General features: G+C 39.3%; 1 protein-coding gene across 9 annotated transcripts in view; it reads right to left on the bottom strand.

The window, feature by feature from the left end:
* Window positions 1-246: 246 nt before the first annotated feature.
* Window positions 247-15226, bottom strand: part of MYO9A (myosin IXA) — a 429988-nt gene continuing 415008 nt past the window's right edge. For 8 of the 9 annotated variants that reach the window (XM_070431053.1, XM_070431061.1, XM_070431045.1 and 5 more), the window contains 3 exons: window positions 7229-7431; window positions 4917-5059; window positions 247-4407 (listed from right to left, as the gene is read on the bottom strand). In XM_070431053.1, coding sequence (XP_070287154.1) covers window positions 3971-4407; window positions 4917-5059; window positions 7229-7431 — 783 coding nt within the window. In that variant the 3' untranslated portion in view covers window positions 247-3970. Of the gene's footprint in view, window positions 4408-4916; window positions 5060-7228; window positions 7432-15226 lie in introns of those variants that run through there. The other variant, XM_070431118.1, reaches the window with a different exon arrangement.

The raw sequence follows: 15226 nt of genomic DNA, 5'->3' as shown, positions 1-15226 counted from the left end.
TCTTCTTATAGAATTATTCTGTTTAACAGTAAAATATATTTCACAGGATATGTCCTTTTACAATACATAGTCTTTTAAAAATTTACACTCAGCATACTTATAAATTATTTAAACCCATTAAAATAATATAATACTAATCTGTAGTATACACCTTTCCCCTAGTTAAATACAATTACATGGTTCAAAAGGTGCAACTTTTATATGACCTAGGAAGACAGATAAATAGGTATTAAGTATGGATGGATAGCAAGGTGATAGGCCCCTTGGTGGGGCTTTTTTTTTTTTTTTTTTTTTTTTTTTAAGTTTCAACCAAGAGATCAACAAAACCTAATAGGTCCATGTCCACACTCATCATTTTGCTGTTACTGTTGAACACCAAATCAAACGTGGGAATGGTTCCAGAAAAAAAGTGGTTAAAAGTATTTTAGGGGCTTAGAAAAGACAAAGGACTCCCACAAATACCGAAGAATTTTACAACCAAGGCTAGCATGGCGTTGGGGAACAGGGCTGAGAAGTTATCACAAAATTATGGGTGACAGATGCATTTTTCAACATAGAATGATGCATGTCCCATATCCAGCTCCCCATTAAGGGGGAAAAAAAAAAGGAGAGGAGGATGAGGAAAGCTGTTTGGACTGTGTTTCTCTTTAAAATTAAAACTCTTAGCTTTGAACACATCCTGAGAACACTTTCTTCTCTCTGGTTTACCAAAGTGCTTGTGAAATGGACACAGTCATTAGTCACAATTTTAAAGACATCAAGGCCCACAGGCACTGAAGGGGGCCTGCAGCACTCCGCTGGACTTCCTCTTTTCAGCAGGTTTCTGGGATCCTTTGTCTCTGACAGTGAAAACCCTCTCATGATAGAACAGGGAAGTCCCTTCTAGCCTCCCAGCAGAGGTGAGTGGAGAGCTGCAGCTGGTTTCTGAGGAATGAGAAGGCAGGGCTCTGGGATCCCCTTCCCTGACCTGGGTCCCTTGCCTCTGCAAGGCTCCTACAGGAAGGCGTACCTCCCCTAGTGTTTTCAGAAGCCCAGAGTGGGAAAATAATTAAAATGGCAGGAAGTACAAAGTGCATTACAAACTAAGCATACCACCTCCCTGAACCTTTCCTGTTTTGCTGTTATAATCATTTGCTTCACTTTGTGGCACCCAATGTGATCCAAATTAGACTTTTCTGATGCTATCACATTTTTCATGGTAAGGGATGTGTTGGTTTCACTGGGGAAAATTGAAATCCAGGCTTTGTTTGGGGCCAGGAATGTGTGATAGAACAGAATGCTCTTCAATTTGGAGTATGGGCTCCAAGTATGGGGCCATCCTGCTGCTGCCATGCAGGCATTTTCTTTGAGGCATTTGAGATCAAAGTAAACATGCAAAGCAATAGAAAATACAGATGTGACACATGTTAAGGTTAAATATCTTAATCATAAGTGGTTGCAATGCATACAGCATCAGTTTGTGGTGACATAACCAGGGAGAGAACCAGTTAAGATCAAATGGAGGGAGACAGAACACTTGGTTCTGACAGTTTTTGAGAGTTATGGCATCATCTCTGTATCAGGCCCACAACACCTATTATCCCATGAGAATAGCAGCTTTCCTTCCTTCAAAAGGAGGGTCCCACACTTGCTCTGCATTTTTGCAATTGTGTGGCTCTCTCCTCCCTACCACCCTCCATTCTGGCAGCTTGTTAAATGACTAGAAATCCACAAATCTAGCAACTGAAAAGCAATATTTTTTATTTAACTTTATCCAAATTCAGGTTTCAAGTCCCTGAGAAAAATTATAAAGTCTCTTAACATCCATTGTCAAGTTCCTATAAAACGTCCTATACGAGTTGTTTTTTAATTGCCAAAACTTATTTTGCAAAAACAATAAAAATCCACAAAAATTTAGAAGAACATGCCAAGATGTGTTCTGCAGGCCATTCCTCTGGGCCAAAGGAAACTGTGCAATAAGGGTACTCTCTCCTTTTGTATGGTATTGACCAATGCCTGGCAAGTGAAGAGCAGCAGTCATGCCCAGCAGAATGCTACTCTCCCAAGAACACTGACACAGACCTGCAGTCTGGCAGCGGCACCAAGGCAGCAGCAATCCCACTTTCACACAGCCATGCTGGGGATGAATTAGGTTTTCCTCTGGGAAACTTTCCGAAATTCAGATTTTTAAAGGCTTTACATTTATGACTCCTCAGGACAGCCTGGACAAGGTGGCAGATGTTTGCGGGGTATATAAAAGGGAACATTTATTCACTAACCATCATCATTCTGGGGATTTATAAAGATCCCTTTTCCTAGCTCATTTTGGAACCCAAACCAGGGACAGAGAAGACTCCTGCTGCCTTTAGCTGCCACTCAGAATGATGTTCCAAGTCTCATCTCTGGAGTTCGACAACCACCACTTTGGCAGTGGCATGAGGTTCAGTGTCATGTAACAGGAGAGACTCTGCCTTAACATGTCTTAATAGTTCTGTAACTTCAAATTCAAAAAGCATTAAAAGGAAGAATAACCAAAATTCAGGTAACAGTGCATGTGGTAGTTAGACAAGATCCATTTAGTAACTTTAAAAATAAACATTTTCACATATTTATCTCAAGAAAGAGGAGCATGTTTCATTTCTCATATATTATATATAAATAGCAGAAATAGATTTTGAATCCTACTGATGCTAAGAAGCTTAAAATGCTATTATAACTCATGTGTACGGAGACACCTAGTGGTGAAGATGGTTTGACTTGTGACTTGTCCCTCAACCCAGGGATGTGTGGCTCTCACCTCCCTGTTCAATGATCCCTAATCTTAGGAAGAAATTCCATGGGAGGAGGGAAGCATAAGGTGAAAAAGAAATATGCATACTATACATTTATATTTACAGTAAACTTCAGTAACCAGAATATTAACAAAAGTAGCTTCAAGTAGTCCTTGATTTTTAAAAAAGTCTATTTAATACTGATGGTCTGAGGAAAAAATAAGTTAGATGGGTCATCTGAAAAAGTTCTCTCTTATTTTTTGGCAGCTTTCTGTAACACTTATTCATGTAGTATTGTGTTGTGAATGTTTTGAGAGAATTGATTAATTGGTCATTTGTCTTTGAGTTCTAGGTTGAAATCTACCAGCAGATGAATATGTGATCTTCAGTTCAATCTACACCATATCTCTGGGTCATTTAAGAAAATTAGAGGAAACTGATCCTAGGACCAGAGAATATGAGAACAGTATGGCTACTGAAACTTCAGCCCATGCAATATATTTGGCAGGAACTAACTAGAAGTTAAACCAGCATTGATTATTATTACATCAAATATCATAAAAAAACAAGACTTCTACTCTCTTCTTCATTGTGTAACCAGAGGTCTGAGACATGCTCTGATGGCTTAATGGGAACAATTGCCTTTTTACTTTCCCCAGAATATAACATGAAGTGTTTTTCAAAAAAATCTTAAATTAGAGGGCTTAGCCTTTTTTTATAAATCCTTGGGGGAAAAAAGTATATTCTACCCCAGCTCCTAACTATCCCAAAATAAACTGAAAGGCTTTTGCTTACACGGTTAAGAAAGATTTACATGTTTTCTTCCAAGGCCAGAAATCAATGCGCCCCTCAGGCCCACAATGTGCTCACCAGTTCCACACCCACCTCTGGAAAGGGAAAAGAGGATGGAAGAGAGGCAACTACAAGACCTCCACGACTGACCCAAATCCCCAAGTCCTAGCTAGGTGGCTTTGTTAGTGAAATCTCTGGTCAAATACTGCAGCCAAGGCACAGCTGGCACCATCCCGGCAGGCTTCAAGGAGGCCTTTCCACTTCCACAGGAGGCCCAGGAATTTAGCACAACAGGTCTTGGTTGTATGCTTGGGCAAGAGGCTGGACCTCACTTAGAATGGACTATTGTGGACGAGGCAATGAGAAGAGGCCTAAAAATGAGATGTGTTTACTACTCTGCAGCTATGAAGGAATATACATCTGCTAGTTCAGACCATAAACTCATTATTTCCAAAGAGAGCTGGCTGTTGGGTGGAGCTGCAGTCTGGGTCCACAGTTTTCCTGTGGCCAGACCCCACGGTCCCCTCTGGGGTCTCTTTGGTTTTCTGAGGTGAGTTTTTCACATTCTTTAATTTTTGTTTGCCCTTTTCAGGGTTGAAGGTTCCTCTGCTGATGAACTGAGGTCTGTCTTCTAGGGATTTGGTCAGGCCCAATGGTCCCTCCATTTCCAGGGCCTCACCAGCTGAGCCAGCTCGGTAGAATGGAGATTTGGAATAAATCTGAAATCGTTTTCTGGTCCCATGAGAAGAGACTGAAGAGTCCACTGAATCCAAAGAGTCGTGCTGCTTTTTTAGCTGCTTTCTCAACTTGCTAGAAGGTGCAGACTTGCCAGCTGCCCTCAGGGAGCTAAGAGCCAAGCTTCTCTCTAATCCAGAGAAGAGACCAAAGCTGTAAATGACAGTTCCCTCTAAAGCATATCATTATATAATGAACAGGCATGACTATTCACACGTGAAATGAGGTGGGCTAGATTTGGAGGGTCCAGGCTAAACTACTTTGTGCACACACATAACTCAAAAAGAGCTCACCATCCATTTCTACACACATCATTTCAGAATCAACTCCAATGAAGTCTGGGATTTGACTATGCCATTAGGAGATGCCTACAATTGTCACTGTCATTTTAAACTACCCACTCTTAGAAAATGGATCATGGGTCAGTAAGACAACATTGTTGTGATTATTGGCTTTTCTCTTTGGCAAAGTAAATACTAGAGAAAACATTAAATTACCAAAAGCTACATTACATTGAAGGCTTCATCTAATGAATAATTTATATAAAAGGTTCACAAAGATCATTATTTTCCAACTCCTTAGGACTCTGTCTTAGCTTGGGAATCCTTAATCCTCCTTTGCACTAACATGTTCATTTACCTGATTTCTCAGAGATGGCACCTTCAGACTCAATATTTAAGTTTTCTGAGCTATCGGCAGTCCCAATGGAGGCCTCAGACTCAAGGGTTTCATCATCAGAGGCACGGGGTTCCAGTATAAGCATCTCAAATGTTAGCTCCTCCCTGTAAGATACAATCAAGAAATCCATTAGTATTTGATAAGAAGTGGAAGGAAGTCAACAGGAGAAAAGACCTTCCATAAAAGTCAGGAATTTAAGTAGCAAAACCAGTTACATTTCTTACTGTTCCCAATCAGGGTGGTGATAAGGCTCTGAAAGCCATAGTAATGGTGAAGGCTAACACTGTATGTACTAAAAGACAAAATGCAGCAAAGGCTGGACCCATAAAAGGGCCAATGGTGAGGTAGGGAAAGATGCCAAAGCTGTAAGATCTAATAATCAGATTAGTGTTCTAAATTTACTCTAGCCCTTACCTGGTTTGGCTCAGTGGATAGAGCATGGGGCTGTGGACTGAAGGGTCCCAGGTTCAATTCTGGTCAAGGGCACATACCTGGGTTGCGGGCTTGATCCCCAGTTGGGGGTGTGCAGGAGGCAGCCAATCAATGATTCTCTCTCATCATTGATATTTCTATCTCACTCTCCCTCTCCCTTCCTCTCTGAAATATATATCATGTTTTTTTCACATTCACTCTAAACTCGTTTATAATGCCAAAGGAAGGAACTTTCTTCTCTCTGGTCCTGTTTCCTCATCCACAAAACAAAGAGGTTAAACTAGATCATCTCTAAGATTCCTTCCAGCTCTTTAACTATTTTCCATGAAACTTTACTATATTCTCTACCTTGACTACAGAGAAACCTCTGGATGAAGTAAAACACTGACTTGATCTTTTCTGTCCTTGAAGCTTAAGCCATCTCCACTTATCATATTTTCTTCTCCTCTTCATCAATCACTTACCTATCTCAGTCATGCCCCCTCAGTCCCTGAAGTCTTTGGTACATGGCTCCTAATCTTGCTTTTCCAACTACTGCCTGATATCACCCTAATCTACTTCAATCAATATCTTTGTAACCGCTCACTATAATACCCTACCACCAAAGTTCCTTTATGTCTGCAACTTCTAACAGCCTTCCCTCCACTTTATATAGGCAACTTTCTCCAATGGGAAGATCTGGAATTATACCAGCTCTGAATCTAACGCATACTCTACTTGCCCACAAACTCCTTGTCATTCCAATTCTTACTTCCTTTTTCATCTCCTCCCTTTCAAAGCCCTTTAAGCTTCACTTCCACTACCTAGCTTAGACAGTCATTTCAAAGATAATCTCATTGCTGCAATTACCACTGTCATAAGCCATGTGTATTCACACCTCTGAGACAGTGCTCATACTTTTTCTTCTCTAGAGATTTTCCCCTTCCTACAAATTCCTATTCATCCTTCAATATCTCCAATACCATTTTCATCAGAGCTGAGTTAGGTCTTCTTTTTAGATCATTCTTGTATCAAATAGCCCAGACAATGTACCTTACTTTTGCTTTATCATGTTCTGCCAAGCTGAGCTCCAGCTGCTTTTTTAGCTTGCCTAAATTCTAGACTCAAGCCTGGCAAACAAAAAGTACTTTAACAGACTCATATCCCCACATGAATCAAGCTCTCAGACCTGGGATTCTGGAACTCAGGAACAAAAATCCCCTTAAAACTAAAGAGTCAACATCATCAGTCAAGATCAGTACATGGTACCTTCAGGGAGAACCATGGGATGTTCATATTATCCCCAAGATGTATTGTTACCATTTTTGCTCCAGTGACAGCAAAGGTTACAAAGCTACTTATTTGTCCCTCCCCTAAATTACAACCAATTTTTCTACCCAGTATTCCAGCACCCATTAGTGTTGCTGCCCTACTCTGACTATCTAGTTGCTGGCCCCATGGCTATATTGACCAGTAGACAACATCCTTCCTTCATGGAGTTCTGAATAATGCCCATTCTGAGAAGGGACTTTGTCTTAGACTGCGAATCTTTATTCCCCCTTTTCAAGATAAATCTGTTCACCGAAGCTGGTCTCTGACCTGTTAGAATCTCGGCTAAGATTCCTTGACATACACTGTCCCAGTCAGCCTGTCTAGAATCATCACTGTAGCAGCTTCAAGTCTCCATGCTCACGGAGCTTCCTTCAGGCAACGTATCTTTGTCATCTCCACATCCTCTGTATCACCTGATGATACAGTGCTTGACTCATAGGAGATACTTAATAAATAAGGAAATATAAAGGACAGAAGGAAGGAAATGAAAACAAATAAACTGGTGATTCTCTTTCCTCCTGGAAACTCACTTCTCTTTCTGTAGGTTCTCAATCTGTTCAGTCAGCACTCTCTCCTCCTGCTGCATAGCTGCTTGCTGCTGTTCTGTGATGTCCATCTCCATGGCTGCCTCACTAGTCAAGGTCTCTTCTGGGACATCAGACATAGAGGGCAACCGAACTACAACAGGAGAGGATGGACTTGCATAGTTTCCTCGACGAAGACACCCCTTTCCCTACAAAGAAAAATATATGTTTAAAGTAAATTGAGTGCCTACATCAGTTTTACATGACCCATTTAGGATAACAAGAGTACTTCCATCATACCAGGTGAATGTTAGAAATAAATGTTAGAAATAAATTCTGTAAGGCCCAAGATACTTAGTGAGATACCATCCATCAAATACATTTAGATTAAATATTTCTTTCAAGAGCACTGGGAAATGAATACTTCAGCACGTGGGAGTATAAGGACACATTGTGTAGTGGGATGTGATTCTTCTTGTAAATATAGGCTGCATCCACTCCAAACTAAATATCCATACATGGCTATTTAAATGTAAATCAATTAAAATTAAATAAGTAAAAATTTAGTTCTGCATTTTCACTAGCGACATTGCAAGTTCTCAATAGTCACAGGTGGTTAGAAGCTACCATATTGAACAGTGCAGATATAGAACATTTCCATCATCACATAAAGTTCTGATGGATAACAATGCTCTTCACCTTTAACTGTGGAATGCACAATCTCTCTAGGAAGACTATAAAAACATGTCCCGAAACTCAGTTTCACTTAAAAAAAAAATCATGTCTATATCACAGGGTGCTGGTGAGAGAGATTCTCTGAGAACAACTCAAGAAATTTCTTTCTTGAGATCAGAGGGGGAAAAAAATTCTTATTACTTTTAAATTGGTTACTTTATATATAACTTTAGCTCCTGATAATGGCAGATTAGGTATTTCAGATTATCTCAGCAGGAGTGCCAAGAACAACTGGACCAAAAACACAAAAAACCCAACATATTCTTAAAGGCACCAGAGAGCTAACAAGGTAGGCCAAGGAAAGGCTAGCCCAGCACTTCGGGCTAATCTAAATTTAAGAAAAGGTGGCTGAGAGTCTGAACAGAGCTTCTGACAGACTATATCAGGGGTCAAATCTGGCCTTGTGCCTGATTTTGTAAAAAAAGTTTTATTGGAATATATTCATTCTCATTAATTCACACATTATCTATGGCTCTTCTGCAGAACAATGGCAGCATTAATTGTTGCAACTAAAACTGTAAGGTCTACAAAGCCTAAAATATTTACTCTCTTGTCCTTTTCAGAAAGAGTCTGCCAACCCATGGGGTAGAGAATAAAAGTGGGAGTCCAGAACCGCACAAGGGTGTGGGCTCCATGCCTGACACAGGGATCCCCAAGATTTATATCCTAGATCTCAGGGTAAACTGAAATTATAATAGTCCTTGCAGACACTGCAGCCTATCTTCAAGTCAGCTGAATAGTCCAGAAAATTGTAATCCCGAAATTGAATTAAAGTAAGCCAGATTTTTAGTGCCCTAGCACCTGGCAGAAAAAGTAAAAATACTATTTAGAGGAAAGAAACATCATCTCAGGCCTCAAAATATTTTTAGAAATAATTTTTTAAATACTGTGTCTGACACACAATCAAAGGTAACCAAGAACAAAAGGATACAAGACAATGTAAATGAAAACCAGTAAAAACAACAGAAAACAGAAACCTTCAATGATTCCAGACATTGTACTATAAGACAAACTTAAAATAACCATGCTGAAGGAGACAGAAATACATTGTTGAATTAATGGACCAGAAGTTAGATCAGAAGAAAATAAAACAAAACAAAACAAAAAATTTTCAGGAAAAATTCAGAAAAGAAGGTAAACAACAGGACACAATAAAAAGACCTACTATATGTGTGTGTGTGTGTGTGTGTGTGTGTATCAGGAGAGAAGAGCGATTCTGTAGAAGAAATATTGATGAGATAATGGCAGAGCATTTTCAAGACCAATTAAAGATGTCAACCTACTGACTAAAGAAAGCCTTCAACCTATAAGAAAGATACACTTAAAAAGTCCATACCCAGACACAATTGCTAAAAATCAAAGGCAAGAGAAAATTTTAAAAGCAGTAAGAAAAAAAAATGTAGCTGCAATAAAGAAGCAACTTTTCAATAGAAACAATGGAAGCAGAAAATAGATATTTTCAAAGTGATGAAAGAAAAAAGTAACTGCCAATCTAGAATTCTATACATAGCAAAACAACTTTCAAGAATGCAATTGCAATGAAGACATTTTTAGTCAGTCTAAGAGAATCTGTCACCAGCGGACCCGCACTAAAGAAGAGATAGAAAATGACACAAGAAGAAATGTTAGTGAGGGAGAATGAAGAACAATGAAAATAGTAAATATGTGAGTGAATCTAAATGAAAAGTGACTGCATAAAACGTAATAATAATACATTGGATTAAAAATATACAGATAATTTAAAATACAAACAGCAACTATATCATAACTAAAGCATATTAAAGTTCTTGCATTATCTTGGAAAAAGATAAAAGTACCAATGAATAGACTTTGGTAGGTAATGGATTTTTATTGTAACCTTTAGTTTAACGACTAAAAGAAGCGTAAAAGAGTGTAAAACCTTTTAAACTAACAAAAGAAAAAAGTGGAATAATAAAAAATAGTCAAAAGAAAAAGGCAAAAAGGAACCAAAAAGGCAAGAAAGAAAAGGAACATGTGTCAGGTAAAGTAAAAGCACATCATAATAGATTTAAATCCAAATACATCAGTGATTACATTAAATGTAAATTGATTAAATGCTCTAATTAAAAATTTGATGATTATCAGACTGTATTTTTTTAAAAAATCAAACTATATGAAGTCTACAAGGGACACATATAAAACATAAGAATTCAGAAAGGCAGAGAATAAAAGGATGGAAATAAAAGGCATACCATGTCTAATCAAAAGGAAACTAGTGTCACTATTTTAATTCTAGACAAAGTAAACTTTAAGGTAAGAAGTGTTACCTGTGATGAAGAGGGATATTTCACAATGACAAAAATTCAAATTATGAAGAAGATATAACATTATTTCCAAATTTGCAAATATCCATTTCTGAAGAAATGGCTTCAGAAATTTAAAGTACTTTTCTATCTGGCCGCAGCCATCACAGGTCTTAAAACATTAGCAGACTCATAAAACCTCTTAAGTCCTAAAATTCTTTCCACTTAAAAATATTTTTTTAAAAATATATTTTATTGATTTTTTACAGAGAGGAAGGGAGAGGGATAGAGAGTTAGGAACATCAATGAGCGAGAAACATCAATCAGCTGCCTCCTGCACACCCCCTACTGGGGATGTGCCCGCAACCAAGGTACATGCCCTTGACCGGAATCGAACCCGGGACCCTTTGGTCCGCAGGCTGACGCTCTATCCACTGAGCCAAACCGGTCAGGGCTCCACTTAAAAATCTTAAACCATCTATTTTGTGTGTAAAGGTTGTTCAACTTAAGGAATAAACTTAAAAAAATAAATTTAAAGTAAAATATTGACAAAAATACTCAAAGAAATTGACAAAGCTATAATCGTCACAGAGAAAACAACTGTGTACAAACAAATCAGTAAGCTATGGATCTGAACAACTTAAAATAAAGTGATAATAACAGACATACAGAATTCAGTATCTAACAACTATAAAATACTCGTTATTTTAAGGCACATACAGCAAAGACAATGCATTTTTTAGGGTTGAAATAATTTATCTGACCTTTAAAGTAATTTAAAATAAGTTTGCTAACAACACAATTATAAGGGGAAAACTAAAAACACCTATATATTAAGAAATAGACCTCTAACACACTCAGAGTCAAAGAAGAAATCACAATGGAAATTAGAAAATATTTTTAATTAATCAACAATATCAAAGTCTGTCGGATACAGTTTAACCCTGCCTACCTTTAAATTATAGTTTTATATATGCATTTTTCTCTAATAAGCAACAAATAGAAAAGGTTAAATTTTAAAGTAAGCATTTTTTCCCCAGGAACAACAAACTAAATAAAGAACAACAAAATAAATTCAAGGAAAGGAAAAAAAATAAAGAGAAGAGTAAATAAACATTAGAAAAGAGAGGACAAAATCCAAAATGTAGTTCTTTGAAAAGACTAATAAACAAGTTAAAATCCTGTCAAGATGAAGATAAATAGAGAGAATTCACAAGTAACCAAAGGCAGCAATGAAAAAGGAACATCATACAAAACTTATAGACATAAAAAGGATAAGAGGCTACTATGAACAACTTTGTCAATAAATCTGAAATTTTATACAAAAATATAAGTGGAGAAATTCTAAGAAAATTCAAGTAATTAATACTGTCAGTAAAGAAATACAAAAAAGTGAATAATCTTATCAATTGAATCCATAAATTCATACTTTCAAGATAGAAAACTCTAGGCCTGCATGATTTCATTAGCAAAAAAGAAGAAATAACATACAAATCACACAAATTCTTTACAGAATTATAAAAAGGACTATTCCCCAACTCATTCTTAGAGGGCAGCATAACCTTGATATCAAGACACAACAAGAAGCCGAAACCGGTTTGGCTCAGTGGATAGAGCGTCAGCCTGCGGACTGAAGGGTCCCAGGTTCGATTCCGGTCAAGGGCATGTACCTGGGTTGCAGGCACATCCCCAGTAGGAGATGTGCAGGAGGCAGCTGATCGATGTTTCTCTCTCATCGATGTTTCTAACTCTCTATCTCTCTCCCTTCCTCTCTGTAAAAGATCAATAAAATATATTAAAAAAAAAAAAAAAAAAAAAGACAAAACAAGAATATGGCCCTGGCTGGTATGACTTGGTTGGGTGTCATCCCACGCACCAAGAGGTTGCCAATTCAATTCTTGATCAGGGCATCTGCCTGGATTGCCAGCTTGATCCCTAGTAGGGGGGTGTGCAGGAAGCAGCTGATTAATGTTTCTCTTATCAGTGTTTCTGTCTCTCTTTCCCTCTCCTTTCCCCTCTCTCTAAAATCGATTAAAAATCAAAGACATGGCAAGGATATGAAAAGTAAGAACTATTATAAGACAATTTTACTCATCAACACAGGTACAAAAACTCTAAACAACTTACTATAAACTAAATCAAGCAATATGTAAGAAGGATATCACCTCATGACTAAGTTGGATTTATTGCGGTAGTACAATGATGGATTAACATTAGAAAAACACTTGGTATAATACGACATATCTATATATATAAAGAGCCAGGGGCCATCACAACCAAATGGAGGACCGAACAGGCTGTGTGGGGCGACCAGGTCGGCAGGGGGGTTAGTGAGGGAAACCAAACGATGAGTACCAGGCTGCATGGGGCAACCAGGCCAGCAGGGGGGGTCAGTGAGGGGTGACCAGGCTAGCAGAGGAGGGCAGTGAGGGGCGACCAGGCTAGCAGGGGGGGTAGCTGGGGGCGACCAGGTTGGCAGGGGAAGCTGTGAAAGGAGACCAAGCCGGCAGAGGGGGCAGTTGGGGGCAACCAGTCCAGCAGGAGGGGATATTTGGGGGTGACCAGGCCGGCAGTGAGGGGCGACCAGGCCCGTGTGGGGGGGCAGTTGGAGGTGACCAGGTCGGCAGGGGGGTGCAGTTAAGGGCAACCAGGCTGGCAGGGGGGCAGTTAGGAGCGACAAGGCTGGTGGGGGGAGGCAGTTGGGGACAACCAGGCTGGCAGTTGGGGGCAGTTGGGGGCACAGACTGGCAGGCAGAGGCAGTTAGGGGTGATCAGGCTGGCAGGGGGGCCAGGAGGGGTGATCAGGCAGGCAGGCAGGCAGGTGAGCAGTTAGGAGCCAGCAGTTCTGGATTGTGAGGGATGTCTGACCGGGCCTAAACCGGCGGTCGGACATCCCCCGAGGGGTCCTGGATTGGAGAGGGTGCAGACTGGGCTGAGGGAACCCGCATGAATTTCGTGCACCGGGCCTCTAGTCTATAACATAAAAGTCTATGAACACCTAAATGGACATAGTAAAGGTATTTCATAACATTCAATAATAAATCCTAATAACAATTCTCAGAAATCCAGGAATGGAAGGGAAAATTATCTCATAAAGCATCTACAAAAATTCTACAGCAAACATCATATTTAGTGGTAAAAGTTTTAAAGCCTTCCCTTTGAGATCGGGCAATGTGAAAATGATCCTTATCATCACTTCCTTTCAACACTGTACTGGAGGTTCTAGCTAAGGAAAAACAAAACAAAACCGTATCAACTATTAAAAAACAAGTGAAACTATTGTTACTCATGAACAATATGACTAGAGGTATGAAATCCAAAGGAGTCACAGCAAAATTATTAGAATAAGTGAGTTGAGCAAGGTGAACACCAAAATCAAATGTATTTTTCTTTCATGAGGAACAAATAGAATATAACAATTTAAAAATAACACTTATAATTGCATTAAAATATTAAAATCCTGGTAATAATTGAAAATGAATATGAAGGGCAAAAATATAAAGCTTTTTAGAAACCTTATCTTCATAACATCAAGTAGTGAAAAATGTCTTAAACGTGACATAAAATGTACTAGCCTAAGGAAATGGCTGATAAAATTTAGACTACATTAAAATTAAGAACTCCTGGTTTTTTTAAAAAAAGAATTCCTGATTCATCTAATGGCACCTCTAAGTGGAAGAAGAAATTTGCAACAGAAGTAACCAATAAAGGGCTTGCATTGAGAATTCATAAAGAACTCCTACAGATCAGGAAGAAACAGGCAAGCCAATTAGAAAAATGGGCAAGAGCTTTGAACAGGTCCTTCAAAAAAGGATATCTAATACATACTTATAAAAAGGTACTTAAGCACATTAAAGGTACAGAAGTGCAAATTAAAACCACAATTACACACTGCTAAAGGTAGCTAAAATTAAGAAATCTGGAATGTAAGTGTTGACAAGGAAGTGGAACAATTGGTAACTTTCATACACTACTACTGTAGCACAACTTTATGTACCAAAGTTGATGATACATATATATCATGACCCAGTAATTCCACTCCTATATTTCCCCAACAAAAATACATGCATGTGTCCATAAAAAATACATGTATCAAAATATTCATAATAGCATTATTCATAACTCCCAAAACACAAGCCAATGTCTACCAACATGAAAATGGTTAAATGGTGGTATACATATACCCTGGAATACTATACAGTAACAAAAATGAATTACAACTAAACACAACATGGATAAGTCTTATACATAATAAGACTGAAATAAGTCAGATACAGAATAATATGATTCCATTTATATAGAGCTGAAAACAAACACAACAAAACTATAGTGCTCAGGAATACATCCTTTAGTGGGAAAACAACAAAGAAAAGAGAGCAAGTAACATAAAACTCAAGTTACTGCTCACCTCTGGGGGAGAAAAAGGATTGTGATTGGAAAGAAAAAGAGGTGCTTTTGGGAGTGCTGGCAATGTTCTATTTCTTGATTGTGAGTGGTACGTGGATGTTCATTTTATAATTCACTAGAGGCCTGGTGCACAAAATTAGTGCACTGGGGGGGGGGGGGTGTCCCTCAGCCCGGCCTGTGCTCTCTTGCAGTCTGGGACCCCTCGGGGGATGTCTGACTGCTGGCTTGTGGCTGGATGGCCTTCTGCTGCTGCACGGCTTGCTGCTTGAGCTTCAGCAACTGCTGCACGTGCACGGGCTGGGCCAACACCATCTGTCCTGTGAACACCATTGAGTGGGTGAGTCAAGCACAGAGGCAAGCTGACCCTGAGTTCCCTGCGCTTCCCTGAGTCACTGAGTTGTTCAGACTGAATGCCTTCTACAGAGAACAACACTGGGATCGGGCCTAAGCCGGCAGTCGGACATCCCTCTTGCAGTCCAGGACCCCTTGGGGGATGTAGCAGTGCTGAGCGGCACTCCCCCTGTGGGAGTGCACTGACCACCAGGGGGCAGCTCCTGCATTGAGCGTTTGCCCCTGGAAGTCAATGTGCATCATAGCG

This window comes from Myotis yumanensis, unplaced genomic scaffold, assembly GCF_028538775.1.
Source record: "Myotis yumanensis isolate MYYU_CA2020_CCGP unplaced genomic scaffold, mMyoYum1.0.hap1 SCAF_1, whole genome shotgun sequence".
Lineage (NCBI taxonomy): Eukaryota > Metazoa > Chordata > Mammalia > Chiroptera > Vespertilionidae > Myotis > Myotis yumanensis.
The sequence above is the reverse complement of the archived record's forward strand: the minus strand, read 5'-3'. Positions and strand labels throughout refer to the sequence as shown.